This window comes from Cupressus sempervirens, chromosome 3 (assembly GCF_028749045.1).
Source record: "Cupressus sempervirens isolate cs-2001-9-10 chromosome 3, ASM2874904v1, whole genome shotgun sequence".
NCBI classification, from domain to species: domain Eukaryota; kingdom Viridiplantae; phylum Streptophyta; class Pinopsida; order Cupressales; family Cupressaceae; genus Cupressus; species Cupressus sempervirens.
The window spans coordinates 292,153,740-292,171,857 of NC_143120.1; the positions used below are offsets into that span (position 1 = coordinate 292,153,740).

The window sequence follows — 18,118 nt, forward strand, 5'->3', positions numbered from 1 at the left end:
AACAACAATATGAGTTCAACTTCCAATTTCAGTTTAACAATCCATGCTAATTGAAAATGAATGCAACTGCATTTCGATCTACGAAAAGAATCCATACACTAGTCAAGCATACCTAGTTTTTTGTGAAATATAACCTCCAAAATATTAACAACTAGAATACGAGACAATATAATTACACTTAACAAATATTTTAGTCACAGGCTAGAGTGATCAGAGATCCGCATAAAAGTCATGTTGCACAATTTACCAATATTTATGTTATATCCATCAATTATGTTTTGTGATTGCAATTTGGGATGCTTAGTTCCAGACTACTTGTCACTTGGAAGTTGGCAGTTACCCAATAACTGGTAGACTTACAAAACCCTATACACTATTTATGGTAGACTTGTCAACAATTGATATTCACCATATAATAAACAAGGCGATGGTCTGCAGAATATCAACATATGATATTCACCATTTTGATATCACATTTGAGTATTGGTTTCCAGAATAACAATATATGATGTTAGCCGACTGGATGGTTCCGGCGGTGTTCCTGTAGCCAACGGTCCGGCGGTGTTTCTGTAGCCGACGGTCCGACAGTGTTTTTGTAGCCAACGGTCCGGCAGTGTTTCGGTATTCCGTAGCCGACGGTCCGGCGGTGTTTCGGTATTCCGTAGCCGACGGTCCGGCGGTAAATAGTTTGTAACGGATAGAATAATTGTGGCCGACAGACTCCTTCGGGAAGGTTCGGGAGTAGTATTTATATCCCGTTTGGGGATCATTGTAAATCATCATTCATCTACTATTGCGAATATTATGCTACTGTTCTGCTGTTACTTTCTGTATGCGTTCATTTACTTTACCTGTACGGTAAACATTTGGCGCCGTTGCCTTATGAATCTGGAAGGTGGGAGGAATGAAGATTAATGCCAAATCAGCTTAACAAGGATCGGAATAAGGTGAAGGGAAAAGATGGAATCCGTATTGCGCAAGAGAATTTAATTCTAGCACAGCAAGCCGAACGCCGACGGAGATTTCAGAGGATTGTCGACGAAAACCGAAGTGCGGAGGAATTGTTGGAGGAGACTCGGCAGCGAGTGGAATTGGTGGAAGAAGCACGGGAGGAGTTCTTGAAATTGTGTTCGCCGAGGGAAGAAAATTCAGACGAGAGAGCATCAACTCGCACGGCTCGCGGTGCCGACGGAGCACGAGCGTGGAGTGACCTCTTCGTCCAGGATAGACTTCCGCGGGAAACAATTTCGGAGGATCCTCCGTCTTCACCAAGGGTTGCAGCTGTCGACACCTCCGGTGTGGGAGTGCAGACTGCTGGTGTGGGAGTACAGACTGCCGGTGTGGGAGTGCCGACCACTGTAGGAGTGCAGACCTCCAGAGTTATGGCGGGACCCAAAGAAAAATTACCGAAATTTGAAGGCGATGGTACAGCCGACCCTCTCCGACATTGTAAGACATGTGAGACGATCTGGCGGGCAAATGGAATCACAGATGCCGACGAATGGGCCAGGCACTTTCCGGCAACCCTACGAGGTGTCGCGATTGATTGGTTTTCGGATATGGATCCACAGAAGCTGGATACATGGGATAACATTAAAAAGGAGTTCTTGGCGGAATTTAAACTCTTACGGGATGATAATGAAATCGTAGCGGAAATTTTCAATACCAAGCAAGGGAAGCACGAAACTGTCCGTGTCTATGCCAGGAGATTAAAAGACTTAGTAAACAAAATGGAAAGCAAGCCAGCGGACGGATTGCAGAAAAGGTGGTTTGTGGACGGCCTACGCTCGAAGTTGCGGAGGAAAATGAAAATTGTGCCACCGTCATCATATGTGGACGCATATAACAGAGCACTGGACCTTGAGAGTGCACAGAAGACAAAGAAGAAGAAAACCAGCTCCTCTGACTCTGATGATGATGAATCCACTCGAGATGATAGTAGCGACGACGAAGGCAGCAGCAAGAAGGTTCGTGCCCTACAGAAGGATATGGTTCGCATGATGAAGGAATTTAAAAACATGCAGAAGGCGCCAAAAGGCAGTGAACTGTGGTGCACGGAATGTAAGACCGACGGTCATACTAAGGGATCGTGCCCGAAGAACCAATTCTGCGACATCTGTCAGATCATGGGCCATTCGACAAAGGACTGTCCTTTTAACATGAAGACAAGAGGATCTCCGCAGGTGCTTCTTACGCAGCAGGCTTCCCCGTCGGGCAATAACGGAAATGCAAACATTGATGGTGCCACACCCGGAGGGTATAGGAATAATAGCAGAGGGCAAAATACCAACAATGCAAATAATAACAATAATAATGGAGGCCGGAGTCGAATCCAATATGATGCAAACGGACGGCCGATCGTTCAATGTCGAGCGTGTAATTTGTGGGATCATTTTGCGCGGGATTGTACAGTGGCAAACACACCGAAATTATTATGCAGATGGTGCGGACCCGGCGATCACGAAGATTCCAAGTGTCCAAAGGCTGGAGTAAATTTGATCACTGTCGGCACGGATGTAGAGGAGGTTCTGGCAATTACACGGAGGCAAGCGGAGGAAAAGAGAAAAGTGGGGGAAGTGCAGGCGGACATTGCAAAGGCATCGTCGCCGGAAACATCTCAGTTGAAGGACATCACCGGCACCTTGGCAGAGAACTTCGCAGAACAAAGCATTGTACGACAGATCTTACAAACGGAGATACCGGTCAAGATAAGTGACCTCCTTCTCACAATGCCCCAGTTACGGACGGCTATTCTGAATCATACACCGTTTTCAAACGCACCGGAGGAAACAAGAAGGAATAGTAGGGAAGTAATGGCAACAGACCCAATGCTGCTGGCACTCACCTCCGGACGGCATCCGGCGGTCGTCGAGATGGGGATTTTGGGAAATGTTTTGACAGAGACAATTGTTGACGGAGGGTCCGGCGTAAATGTGTTGCCGGAGGATACTTGGAAGAAGTTGGGAAAACCGACGTTGTGGCCACCTGCATTTCAGTTGCTCACGGCATACCAACATGGAATCAAACCGTTGGGAATTCTGAAAGCGCAACCGGTAACAATTGGTACGCAACCATTTTTATTGGATTTTGTAGTCATTCCATTAAAAAGAAAAGGCTATGATGCTATTCTGGGACGGGATTGGTTGGTGCAAGCAAAAGTACAACATGATTGGAAACGCAATACCCTATCAATGGAGCGCGGAGGCAAAAGATTCATAATTGACCTGCATACGCAAATGGTCGGTGAGGAGGCAGCATTGTCAGATTCTGACAGTGAAGGCGAAAGTGATGACGAAGGACAGAGGAGAATGGAACCGGATGAAGGAGGAGTATTGAGACTTGACCGAGGATCGAATGACGACGACCTGGACTCGGTTAATGGCCTTTACCACTGGCAAATAGAAGACTACGAACTCTTTCCGAGTTGCAATATGCTAAGGGTCGACGAAGATGAGAAAAAGGAGGAAAATGAATGTCCGGAGGAATGCAGGGAAGTGGAAGAAGGAAAAATTGCCATGGTTGAAGCTGAGGGGAAGAACATACAGTCTCAACACAAAAAAACGAAAGATTCCACTGTCCGGTAAATGGTGAATAGACCGCGCGGAAAGAAAAGGTCACACTGCAGCATAAAATTAGTGGAAGGGCACCGACAGCAAGGAAATAATCCAGTTGTGCGACGATCGCAGGCACAGTGGGCAACAGAAGTAGCACAGAATAGACGCAAACTCTGGCATGACAAGCATCTGAGACATAACAGATTCCAGACAGGACAATTAGTACTGAAGTATGATGGCCGTAACGAAATCAAGCCTGGCAAACTCAAAGTGCGATGGATTGGACCATATCAAATCCGAGAAATTGGCGACACGGGGACAATGAAATTAGCAACCTTGGACGGACAAGAGATAACTCAGCCAGTTAACGGATCTAAGTTGAAACCATATCGTGTAAGGAAGTACTCCCCGGTGGTGAATCCTTTCGTGTCGTCAGTACAACATTCTCTGGCGATAACGTCACTCAGAGGTACTGTTGTTAAGTAATGTATTCTGTTTAAAATAAAATAAAAAAATAAAAAAAAATAAAAAAAAATTGAAAAAAAAAAAAAAAAAAAAAAAAAAAGCCTGACAGCCCCGCGGACCCCGCGGACTTGAAGTCCCGCGGGAAGAAAGCCCCGCGGACTAAGAGTCCCGCGGGCCCCGCGGACTAGAGGTCCCGCGGGAAGAAAGTCCCGCGGACTAGAAGTCCCGCGGGAAGGAAGGCCCCGCGGACTTAAAACCCCGCAGATCCGCAGACGGAAAACTTCCACGGCAGTAGCAAGCTAAAACAACCGCGATTTATCTTCTCTCAGACAGTTTGGGTGGGCATGTTGAAGAATTTGGTGAAGAATTTGACCAGCAGAAGGCCGCGGGTAGGAGAAGAATGGGTCGCGGGAAGAAAAAAAAGGCCGCGGGTAGGAGAAAAGAAAGGTCACAGGGAGAACAGGAAGGCCGCAGGTGATGCAGAGTCAGAGGTTCAGTACTTATAAAGGAAAAAAAAAAAAAAAAAAACGACGACAAAATCAAGTTGTTCAGAATGAGTGATGGATGATGCCAAAGGGAAGGGGACACATCCGTGGTTGCCAGAAAGAGTGCAGAATTGGCAGATAATAACAGAAATGGTGTGTTCCGTGCATTTTTGTGTAGGTTTCGAAGTGCTAATTTGGTCTTGGCGGCGAGGGGCGCTGCCCCTCGACCCCGCCCTGTACTGCGACAGGGAGCGCACCCGGGGCGCTGCCCCAGGACCCCGCGAGGGCGCTGCCCCTCGACCCCGCCGAGGGCGTTGCCCCCTGGACCCCCAGTCGTGGCGGATATCAGTCGTGGGAGTCTGACTAGTTGAGAAGAGTTGAAGTTGCTGCAGGCACGGACTTTCTATGTACCAAAGGTAGTGGGAGAAGGTGTTGGCTGTGAGGCTGTCTAGGTGGATGCGTAGAGAGCTCGGGAGGAGCTGATCATCCGGTTGGAGGCAGTGCAGCAACACTTGGCTTAGGGTACCGAGGAATTGAAAACAGAGAAAGCAGCACAGGTGGCTATCAAGGTCAGCTTGAGGAGACAGTATTGTCTTAGCAGAGGCTACAGATGTAACGGGATGAATGTGGAAGTGATGTGGTAGAAGCAGATTTCTCTTGTTGTAGTCACTTTGTTAATGTATTTTGTTTGTTAATTTGTCTTAGATATTTTGTCAGTCGTCAGGAGACGACTTTTCTTTTTGGGGGGGATGGTGTTAGCCGACTGGATGGTTCCGGCGGTGTTCCTGTAGCCGACGGTCCGACGGTGTTTCTGTAGCCGACGGTCCGACAGTGTTTTTGTAGCCAACGGTCCGGCAGTGTTTCGGTATTCCGTAGCCGACGGTCCGGCGGTGTTTCGGTATTCCGTAGCCGACGGTCCGACGGTAAATAGTTTGTAACAGATAGAATAATTGTGGCCGACAGACTCCTTCGGGAAGGTTCGGGAGTAGTATTTATATCCCGTTTGGGATCATTGTAAATCATCATTCATCTACTATTGCGAATATTATGCTATTGTTCTGCTGTTACTTTCTGTATGCGTTCATTTACTTTACCTGTACGGTAAACATATGATATATACCAAATACTCTTTGAGTAATGGCCTTCAGAATGTTCAGATGCAAGATATTCACCAAGTACTTGTAAGTAATGGTCGCCTACACAACAATTTGCATAACATTCACAATGTACTCAAAAAATGTTTATAAGGTATGTGTGCACGCATTCTCATAATGCTTACCATATAAACATACAACATGCAAAGTATAATCTATCATGATCTGCATAGTTCTCGTAATTTTTATCATAATAGAAAATTAAGTTATTGTAGGATCATCACCTTTCAGTAACTTCTGCAAATACAAGTGACATCATTTGGAAGTCGTCACTTCCTCATGATGTACACAAGGGGTAAGTCCATTAAAATCAAAGTCACGAACTAAGTCACAAGGTTCAAATTTGAACTCAAGTTCGGCAAGTGTAAAATTCAAATGAAGTTCGGCAAGAGTAAAAATTCAAAAAAAAAAATCGAATTAAATTTGCCTTATATAATTTTCATCATTTTTAAATATTTACAATATATCCCATTAATTATCAAAATAGTTAAAATTACTACATAGAGTTAACAACTGTATAAGCATGATGACACATTTATAAAGTATAAAACATAAGAAAAATATGACATCACAATAGTAAAGACGTATTTTATTCGCAAAGTTCAATCAAAAGTCGAGATTTCATAACTTCAAAAAAGCTCTAAGTCATCAAAAACACTTGGCTCAAATGGTGAAGCATCATCATCAGTATCACTACCCAATTCCTAATCAAAAAAGTCAAGCTCATCTGCATCTGGTACTACTATGTCTTCTAAAGCTTCTTTTTGCAAAGATGACTCATTTGCCGAGTTGTTCATGAGCAATTTTAAATTTCTAGGAACATAGACAACATCTCCCAACTTTCCAGACAACTCGTTCCTCTTTCTGGAATGGATGTGGTCAAAACAACTCCAATTTCTCTCACAAGCTGACAAACTTGCTCCTTGACTCAATATTTGAATGGCAAATCGTTGAAGTTTAGGATTTTCTGCCCCATAGCTCATCCACCATCTATAACTAGGTACCTCGTCTCTGTTTACCGTATGGGGTAAATAAATGAATGCATAAAGACAATGAAACAAGAACATGTAACATAGTAGTACTCCTTTTATTCGCATATATGCCAAAGAGATTACATAATGTTTCTGATGATGATTACAATGATGATCCAAAGTTGTACATATACCATTCCGAAGAACCTTCCCAAAGGGGTCCATCGGCTACATAACAATTACCAACGACATCAACTTGTCGGCTACTCAATATTTACCGACGACATCATCCCCCCCAAAAGAAAAACTCGTCTCCGGATGACAAGTTCAAAATATCCGAGAGAGACTAACAAAACAGAATACATTAACTGACTAACTACAACAAGATAGATCTATTTCTGTCACACCATTTTCACATTCGTCCCTTGCCTGCACCAAATTGGTCTCTGAACCACGTTGCATCTGTAGCCTCTACTAACACAATATTGTCTCCTGAATCAAGCTGACCTTGATAGCCACCCATGCTGCTTTCTCTGCTTCCAACTTTTGGGTACCTTGAGCCAAGTGTTGTTGTACTGCCTTCAATTGGATGATCAGCTCCTCTCGAGCTCTCTATGCATCCACCAAAACAGCTTCGCGTCCAACACCTACTCCAAGTGCCTCAAAGCATATCACCCCTCTCGAAAGGCTTGCTTTGTTGTTCTCTCCACCTCTAGTACACACACTCCATGCCTACAGCAACTCCAGGTCTCATCAACTGGTCACACTTCCCATGACTGATAACTGCACTGACTGGGGGTCAAGGGGGCATCGCCCCCAGCGGGGTCGAGGGGCAATTTAGCTCTCTCAAAGCCACACAAAACTCCATGGAACACACTTTTTTTGTGATTATCTTCTGATCCAACACTCTTTCTGGCAACTGCTTATGTTTTACTACCTGTTATGTCTTTCCCTTCCCTTCGGTGTCATACATTACTCACTCTAAACTGTTTCGATCTATCGTCATTTTTTATTTTATTTTTTTTGCTCCTTTCTCTTCTGACTGGTTCCTTCTGCCTTCTCTTTTGACTGCTTCCTTCTGCTCGAAAGATGTCTACAAAACCCAAACCAAAATCGAACTCTGCCTGTGCAAGCTTGTACGGTGACAATGAAGATGTGGTACAGCTAAATACTTAGCAGCTTCCTCTTTTTCCTTCTAACTTCTTCATGGTTGTACGGTACTCATTTGCTTTCAACTTGATTCGGTCGTACGACATAAAATACTGAATCTCTTCTCCTAATTCTCGTATGGTCGTATGGTATATGTTCCTATTCTCCAAATCCTTATCACCCGCAGTGCCCGTACAGTCTTTGCACTTCTTGCTCCCCCACCATACGCCATATGATTCTTGTTTTGCCTTTTCTTATTCTGATTCTCCTTCACCGTACACTGTACGGTTCGTGCTCCTTACTCGCCTTCCCTTTTCACCCTACAGCGTATAGTCACCATATCATGTTTGTCTTGCATGTGCGGCCTTTGATTTTTCCATTTTTCCGTTACCATCGTACGGTGTTTTACGAATACCTTAGATTTCCATACAGCGTACGATCTTTTGCATTCACTTCAGACCAATCTCCCTGAGACAAGTCATACGGTACCCTTACTATGCAGGGGGTCGTACAATGCATATATTACATGCACTTGAGCAAACTTCTATTAGCCGTACATTTAATATTGTTTCTTTTCCTAACATACGGTGATTATTGTCTTGCTGAAGATGTTGTATGGTGACATTAAAACTTTTTTACAAAATTCTTTTTTTTCTTCAATTGTTCGTCAATGGGGGACTATTACCTTCATGATAGATTTTTAACTTTGACCCATTCACCGTGTCCAGTACTTCCTTTCCGTCGAGCATCCATAACTTCATCTCCCCATTATCACCAACTTCCCATATCTTGTATGGTCTTACCCATTTGACTCTAAACTTTCTAGCTCTAATTTCATTCTGTCTGCCATACTTCAACACTAACTATCCTAGTTGAAACTTGTTCAGTTTTAGGTGTTTATCATGCCACGCTTTGCACTTGTTCTGTGTCACCTTCGTGGCCCATTGTGCCTGCAATTGTCACTCATCATGTTTATTTAAGTTGCACAATCTCTCCCTCAAGTTTTCCATATCGCCTTGTTTGTTCTCGAAACTCGATACCATTAATTCCATCGGCTGCCGCTCCTTGCTGTAAATAACAGTATCCTTGATTTTATAACCTTTACTCCATACTGTTGAAGCTTTTATTAAACCCTTCCTCTTTGTTTCCTATGTAGACCATACGATGTGTTTTCCTTGCTGCCAGCACCTTCCTACTATATCCGTGGTTCGACGTAACATTTTCTTTCTGTGCGGTCCATTTATTGTGTACCATACGGTGGAATCTTTCCTTTTTCTGAGTTCGTATTGTATGTTCTTCCCTTCAACTTTTTTCGTAACCACCTTTCCTTCTTCTACTTCTCTGTATTCCTTCAAACATTCATTTCCCTCTTCTTTCTCACCTTCGTCGACACTTAACATATTACAGCTCGAAAAGAGCTCTTAATCCTCCATCTACCAGTGGAAAAGACCATGCACCGAATCCAAATCATCGTCTGTCAATCCACCTTCCAACCGTAGGACTCCTTCCTCATTGGGTTCCAATCGCTGCTTTCTGTAATAACCCCAATAGGTTATAACTTCTTCAGACACCAAAAATCTTTATACTTCAGTTGTTTGACATTTCGTCAAACACTTTGCAAGCAAGCTCTGATACCACTGTAATAACCCCAATAGGTTATAACTTCTTCAAACACCAAAAAATTTTATACTTCAGTTGTTTGACATTTCGTCAAACACTTTGCAAGCAAGCTCTGATACCACTGTAATGACCCTCCTCAAATTTGCCCTCAAAAATGCTGATGAAAGTTCAAAGAATTTTGTCAAACACTTTGCATACAAGGGGTCATATGACTGATATAACTTTTCAGGTTGCTGCAATAACTCTTGTTTCGATTTGCATCAAAGAGAATGCTTACAAAGGCTCTAGATTTGTCTAAACAATGACCTAACATGAATGTGCAACTAATTTTGGCAATATTCAATACAAATATGTGACTTAAACTACTTACAATATGCAGCTACAGCAACTAGTGATTATGACAAATACTTTGGATGCAACCTAAGATGGCATTATGCACTTACAACCAAGTGGCATTAATATAAACACTTAGTATGCAAAATTATGACATTGTTTATGCCAAAAAGAGAACTTACAGCCAATTGACATTTTGTCAAACAATTGGCATGCAAACTAATAAGTTGATCATCAAAATCTAGGTTTGCAATATAGATAGTCTAAAAATTACAATGCTCTTTCAATTGCAAAATCCTTGCCTTCCTTTGATACCAATAATGCCAAATGGCAAACAAAGACAAGTACAATATGAAAATAGTGAAGTGCTGATGCTATATTTTGTACTCAGCTGAAAACCTACATTTCTCAGAAAATATGCCAAATGAGAAAAGAAGAACCTGATTGTAGATGGCTGTAATAATTTTCTACAATGCTGCCCCTTCTACTTTGCTTTTTCCGATTTTCTTTTTCGACTGCTTTTTCGGATTCGCTTTTTTGAACTGCTTTTACGGATTTGCTTTTTCCACCTACTTTTTCGATTCCGTTTTTTTCAGGCTGCTTTTTCGGCCTGCTTTTTTGATTCCGCTTTTTCGAGCTGCTTTTTCGTATCTGCTTTTTTCAGACAGCTACCCTGTTGAATCTCAAGACCATATCTTTCAATGGCGTCAAGATTTTCAGCTTGAAGGGATTTCGTCCTTCAAATTATTGAGACATGATCTCCAAAAATATTCCCAATTTCTTTGATTTTCTCAAGCATGCTTAAAAGAAGCTCTTCCATTTCTTTTATAGTGTTCTCACAAGAGCTCCATCCTTCGTTTTCTCAATGTGGGATAAAACATAACTCCCTTTATGTAACTTATGTCTCCAATGTGTTATAAAATAAAGGGGACTCTTTTAATTTAAATATTTCCCACAAACTATAGTCTATGCATTAATAAAGTTAAATATTTAAATTTAACTTTATAAAATAGCTTTATCAATGCAAAACAAATCTTATCAATGATAAACAAGTCTTCTTGCCGATTTTAAACAATTACCATTGACATACCGCTGCCACTGGATGTCCACCCATGCCCAAGATGACTTACTATAAATAGTAAGTATGCCCAAAGTTGCCTCAAAACCCCTCAGAAAGACTTGCAACTGAAACTATCTAGGCCAAATTGCCTCTAAGCCCCTTTAATGTCCTGGTTAGCCTACGGGACCGTGGGGAAATAGGCTAACGACAACATCATGCTATGAATGCTAAAAAGGGGAAATTACACTTTCCTTCATCCTCTTCTTCGAAATCGGATGATACGGCTTCTTCACCCACCATTTGTGTGTAAATCAATAATGAATCGTTGTCCTGTGCTTTCCATTGATAGTGTATTCTTCTTCCAGTCATGCTTAGCCTTTGCTTGTACAAGCCATCCTCAACCCAGAATGGCGTCATATCCTCTCCTCTTCAACGGGATGACAAGGAAGTCAACTAGAAATAGTTGTGTTCCAATAGTCACTAGTTGTGCCATCAGGATTCCCAATGGTTTGATCCCGTGCTAGTCTGTCGTCAATAATTGGAAGGTAGGTGGCCACAACGTCGGTTGTCCCAACTTCTTTCAGATATCTTCTAGTAAGACATTCACGTCTGACCCACTGTCCACAATTGTGTCTGTCAGAATAGTTCCCAGAATTCCCATCTCGACGACCACTGGATGTTGTCTGGATGTGAGGGCTAGCAACATTGGGTCCTCTGTACTTGCTCCACTTTCCCTGTCCCTTCCATGTTCTCCTAGTGGTTTGGCAGTTGGAGCAATGTTTATGAGTGCTGATTGAAGTTGAGGCATTGAGAGCAACAGATCATTTATTTTTACTGGTAGTTAAATTTGTAGTATTTGTCATACAATATTCTATTCTGCGTAGTTCCTTGTTGAGGTACCGATAGTGTCGTTCCATTGTGATTTCTCTGCCTGCGTTGCTTTCTCAATTTGCACCCGCGCTTCTTCCAATCTCTTCTTTTCTTCTGTCAGGTCGGGGTACAGTTTTGCTTGTTTCCGTGTGATTGCCAGAACCTCCTCTTTGTCCGTCCTGATGGTGATAAAATTGATTTCTAATTTCGAGCACTTGGCATCTTCATAATCTCCTGGACTGCACCATCTACATAACAACTTTGGTGAATTTGTTGATGTACAGTTTCGTGCAAAGTGGCCCCACAAATTGCATGCTCGGCATTGAACCATCGGGCAGCCATTCACATCATACTGAATTCGGCTGTGGCCCCCATTATTATTATTGGTATTGTTATTTTGCCCTCTTCTATCGTTTTTGTACCCACCCGAAGTGTGTGTTGTGTCAATCTCACCAAGAGCAAGCTAGCATATGGAGCACAAATAATAGTAGGCGACTCAAAGAAATGTATTCCCAAGGTTGTGTGAATAAGCATGTTGGATTTGATTAAAACAGAACTCATAGCTGCAAGCAGATTATCTCATTGACCAACATGCCCAAGTGTTGTTAGCACCCCATAACATGGAGTTGTGCTTATGTGACCTTTTTCCTTTGCTACTGTAGGCATGTAACTTCTATGGAGGAAGTTGCCAATCACAAGAAAAACCCCCTTTCCAAGTCAAGAAAGCTCGAAAGGATTTGATTAATCAAACTCAAAAGTCTAAGGAGGGATTCCTCCTGTAGCACAACAAAGTTATGGCATTGAAGAAGAAGTAACAAAAAAGATAAATCAGCTAGTGAAGGATAGACAACTGGTGGAAAAACCAATAAGCTAAGTTATTAAGAACAGCAAATAGAAAAGATGCATGGCAAGTTCTTGACAAAGGAATAGGAGCTTTAGAAGATCAAAAAGCAATTGTTGGAGGCTAGCTCCATGGTGAAGGCGATTCGAGGGAGATTAGGTAGCCAACAAAAGCCTCTAGTGCCTTCAGCAGCAACACTCTCAAGCTTCTACTTTGACCTCGTTGGTACATACAAGGAGTTCCTCTCACCCTTTGCCTCTCAATTTATTTATTTTTCCGTTTTGTTTCGACGGTCTTTTGTGGGGGCTAACTTAGCGGGAAGAAGTACAAAATGTAGTTGGCTAAATAAATATTGTTATATTTTGTAATTTGGATGATTAGTTCCCAACTACTTCTATTGATCAAAAATTGTTTCTTCGCACTGTAATATATATCGTCCAAATATGTTCAGTGGGATATATTTTTATGCTTTTATATTCTATCGATGCACATTTCTATTTACTTCTATAACTAGTCAAATAATGCAATAAACATTCACAAGCGAATTGTCCAATAAAGTAACGAAAATGATTTCTACACATCATGCATTACTTAATGGAGGTTGCAAATGCTCCCATTTTCTTAAGCCATTGTAATATTTCAAATAAATGAGCTTATGCTAGTGACTAACAACACAACATTAACAAAGATGAGACAATCGACTTACCCAAGAAAAACCCTAACATTGAAGAAAACTCCACCAAAAATCCACTTGTAAAATTACAGTATTCTCCTTTCATAACAGCCACCAAGAACATCACTTGGGCACCCTCATTCTTAAGATGTATTTACTGGATTCTCCTTAGATATAAATTCTCAAGAAACGTGCAAATGGACAATCAATATTGTTTTTATTAAACCTAACACCTAGTTTGCAATGCACTTTTCAAGTAAACAGCTCCATCTCTTATCATCTAAACCAATATGTATCACCCAGGATCTCTATCTTCTAGCATCAATCCAAGAGGTGTACTTGTGCTAGAGTATATGAGTCAACAACAGATAGCAGAATTTCTCTCATATGGAGTGATGGAGAACTAATTCAACTTCCCATATTAGACTTCATTTTTTACTAATTTGCCTATACAAAATAAATTTATCCACAGCCAATACCATCACCTGTGGGACTATGTCCTAATCATCAATGGAAAACTCTCACTTGGAAAAAGCTCACCAAGCCCAAAAATGAAGGTCAAGAAAAATTCAGCGAGTTTTTACAAAAACTCAGGAACCTTAAAACAACTTAAGTTTAACTAAAAATACATTTTCTGCAAATTTCAATGAGAAGATGCATCCAATGAGTTGATTAATGAGAACACAAAAGAAACAAGCATAGTTTAGATATATATAAATGCAGAGTGGGTACAAAATCACATTCTCATGCAAAATGTTGATGGCAAGAAGCAAACTAGAGAATAATTCTTATAAAACTAGGAGTAAATATATCATTGCAATTAGTTTCTATAAAACTAGAAGTAAATGCATCATAGTATATAGTTTCTATAAAACTAAACATAAATACATCGTAGCAAAATAGTCCAAGAGTGAGTTTGAACAGTGTTGGGCTGCTAGAATTAATACTCATCTTGGGTGTGAGGAAGTGGTTGAGCTAAGTCTGTTAGGACTTCAAAATATAGAATTGAAACCAAGTGATTTCTGAGAAACTGAGTTAGAATCATTAAAAAATCCTTGTTTTGGGCTCAAGTTGACCTCAAATAGCCAAGACAAGTTGTGCGAGACAACACTATTGAAGGCATCCTAAATTTGGCCGAGTCTAGAAAGTTTTGGAAACCCTCAAAAACTAGAATCTGTATTTTAACTCCTATAAAGTTGAAAACTATCTCAAACATCTTGACAATATTTATACAAATATAACATAAAGTATAACTTAAATATTATCTTTGTATAAATCCTCTTCCCAGCTCTAGTTAAAAGAAGGGGGAGGTAGAAGCAGAGGGTCTAGTCCTAGAAAATTGTAATGAGCATGATTGTGCATCATCACTCAATATGTCCAACTCAATCTATGGCTTGTCCTCCATCGTGGATGTAGCCATGCCGCTAGCTTCTCCTAGCACTAGCAATGACTACAAATTGGACTCAATGTTATCCAATGTGAAACTAAATCCACTGCCCTCCTCCATGGTCTGCCTCTCCAAATCATTGATGTCATCTTCAAAAACTACCTCAAATCTGCCTTAAATCCATAGCAATTTGTCTGCAAGTGTTTGAAGTAAAATGGGTTTGGAAGACTATTTTCCCCATCTCCAAAATAGGAGTAAAGAAATGAGAAATGAAGTTAATTTGGGCCATTTTTTTGCCTTTAATTACTGTTATAAAACTATGACCAAGTTTTTAACAAAATCTTGGTGAGTACTCGTCCAGTTTTTACATAATTTGAAGAGTTGGTGCCAATAAAAGTCTTAAAAACTCACCAGGCCAGAAAGCTCACCCACTTTTTGCAACTCAGCGAGTACTCTGTCAGTAGTTCACCTATGGTCCTAATCACATCATGAGGAGTTAGCATGAGTTCAGGTATTATCAAACCATCACCAGTAATATGTCTTTCACCTAATCTTCATCCGACATTATTAGCCATCCACTCACAGTACGGTTGATTTCTCAAAAAACTAAATTTAAAAGTTTTTCCAAAAAAATTGGACCATACCTCCCCTGTTAGAAGGCTTTTGGTCCCACTAAACAATACAACAAATACCGAAACGGGAATCAAACACTTGGCCTTCTGAAAAATGACATACGAATCCCTATGATCCCCTACACTCAGAAAACAGATTAGTTCCACCCAAAGCACTCTGCTGTCTGATCTATGACAGCTGACAAATTAAGCCGTAGTGAAATTTCTATCACAATATCAGTCATGGCCAAAACTGATCCATTCAATAGATTTCAACTGTGTGTTGTCTTCCACATCTTTATGCAGCTGTTTCTACCTCAGTTGGGCATTCAAATTCTGGAATATGCATTTGGTTCTGTCAAAGGAACCAAAACTGACTTCTTGTCATGTCTACCTCCTTGGGCTTGAGATAAGGGTATCTCTATGGAATTCTCTTAATGGCTTAAAATTTGGATACAATGGGTAAAGCATCTTCCACCTTTGTTTATATGGGATATCTAAACAACTTTTTGGAAATTTAATTACTCTTTTACCTCATAAACTTGTCGATAGAAATCTCCAACACTTCACATGTCCAGTAATTTTTGCAGACCTCGGTACCTTTTTCTGTCTTGTTTTCTTCTCTTTGGGTAATAGCTATGTCAATTTTCTCTTTCACCTTTAAACCCTTATTGAGAGTGGTGCAAGTGTCAAACATTCCTCATTAACTGCCTGTGCTACCTTAAGATGGACTCCTCCTTGCAGCGTACTTCTCCACATAGATTGATCTTCCCAAAAACAAACATGGATAATGATACCGCTTTTCATGTACTATATGGCCTTTCTTCTAGCAGTGGAAGCAAATAATACAAGACCTTTTTTTTGTGCACCTTGTTGGACTGCATTTATGCTCATTCATATCTCATTTTGGAAGTGGCAGGAAATCATATTTCACCTCCTTTTGAGCTTAGTTAAACATCATAATTTTCAAGATCATGTGAGATATAATGAACCAAGACTAGCCAATTCTTCATGAACCATTATTTTTTCGATTCTTTGGGTTAGTGGATATGCTAGGGCTATCATGGAGTATTCTCCAACCTCCTCCTAACCACCAAAATATTACAAACCTACATATTATATCCTCCTATCAACACCTATGAGAAATTTTATGATTGGCAATTATTTCCGAGAGTGGCCAATTATTCATTAGACTAAAAATGGTAAAAGTGGTTGTTTAGAAGTGATTGGCTATGCATACTCCCTTCATACATCAAATTTGTCTTTCACGGGCTATTCTAAGTTCTTAACCTGCTTATGCAATTACACTTGCACCTTTGAAATGCTAATAATAATAAAAATATAGTAGTGTTGAATTGAAATACATCAACTTCTTGTAAAACGAATACATGCTCAGAATTGATATTTTAAGTATGCTGACCATGTAACCTGTTTATAACCTGTTTATATCTGTATACTTCACATTAAAAAACTTGAATTGGTTTATCCTCAATTATACTGGACTTCTGATTCATTAATCTGTAGCATGCATCCGATTTGATTTTAAAGAGACAATATAAACAGCAAAATAAATTCATCACTCATCAGCTAAATATTGTAAATAAAATATACATAAAATAAGGGTTTGAAATCGGGTATCAAGTCGGTTTACCTTCCCCAACATATTCAATCACAAATTCTCCTTTTTTAATCACTTCTGCAGCTTCTGCTCCCCATCCACAAGACTTAGTCTGCAAGTACATAAAACCCACAATTAGATACTATGGAAAATGTGATAAAAAATAGCTTACTGTAGATTTACTTAATCCTAGAAGAAATTTCCAAAATTCAAATTACAAACAATCAAACAGATATGTCATTAAAATTTAAAAGCCCTAAAATCTAAGTTCCACAGTGTTTCGTAGATGGAGATGATGGGACAGCAGAGGACTCGCTTTGAGACAGCTATTTGGGGGCTATTTTTTGAGGGTGGCAAGGTGACAGCAATAGATATTATTTTCATAAATATAACATAATGTTTAAAAAATGTCAGATGGTGTCTGTAGAAGCCTGTATGCCAACCACCTTCCAAAAGATATTAGTAATTTATATTTCTCAATGATACTAGTGTCCCAGACCATGGGAAATGCACCCTTAATTTCATTTGCAGCTGACAATTCTGACTGACTCTAAAATCCAATATCAACAATTTTGAAGTTTCAGATTCTTTTGAACAACGAAATCAGAAATTGAAATTATTAATGTTGGTGTTAACTGTTATTTTAATTATATCATTAACTATGACTCTGAATCGTGATATATTAATTGATGTTACACTGCAATTGTTCTGAAACTCCTGTCATAATTAATTTAATAGCTGTTATACTGCTGTCATGATGTGTATTTCTCATGTTATAATGCTGCCATGATACATCAACAGTCTTTATTTGATGTCATGAATGAATTTTCAAATGTTTTTACTATATAAAAAAATTGCAGGGGATGCCTGGGTATTCTCAGGATGGTTGAGGGATGCCTGAGACACCCTCAACCAACTTCTGGATAGCTACGTCTCTCTTATCTATCAATATTTCCTCCTATCCCCAATTTTAGGTAGGGATGTGTTCGGGAAGTTTCCACATTTTCTCAACATGGAGGGAACGGATAGGAGATGTCCCCTCCCCCAAAACACTGAAACACCTCAGGGGGCAAGGATGCGGTTTTGAGGGGTGGCTAAGCATCCCTGTGTAACGTTCTCAGGAGGGTTGAGGGATGTCTGAGACATCCTCAGCCAACATCTGGATAGCTAAGTAGTGCTTATCTATTAATATTTCCTCCTGTCCCCAATTTTAGGTAGGGATGTATTTGGGAAGTTTCCAAAATTTTCAACATGGAGGGAATGGATAGAGGATGTTCCCTCCCCCCAAAACCTGAAACACCTCAGGGGGCAAGGATGGGGTTTTGAA

General features: G+C 40.5%; 1 protein-coding gene across 5 annotated transcripts in view; it reads right to left on the minus strand.

The window, feature by feature from the left end:
- LOC149566113 (uncharacterized) overlaps positions 1-18,118 on the minus strand; it is a 227,600-nt gene that overhangs the window by 89,328 nt on the left and 120,154 nt on the right. For all 5 annotated transcript variants that reach the window (XR_016362121.1, XM_089819540.1, XM_089819542.1 and 2 more), the window contains one exon: positions 16,825-16,903. Coding sequence is in view for 4 of the 5 variants with exons in the window: in XM_089819540.1 (XP_089675666.1) it covers positions 16,825-16,903 (79 nt within the window). In the remaining variant the exon portion in view is untranslated. The remainder of the gene's footprint in view (positions 1-16,824; positions 16,904-18,118) is intronic.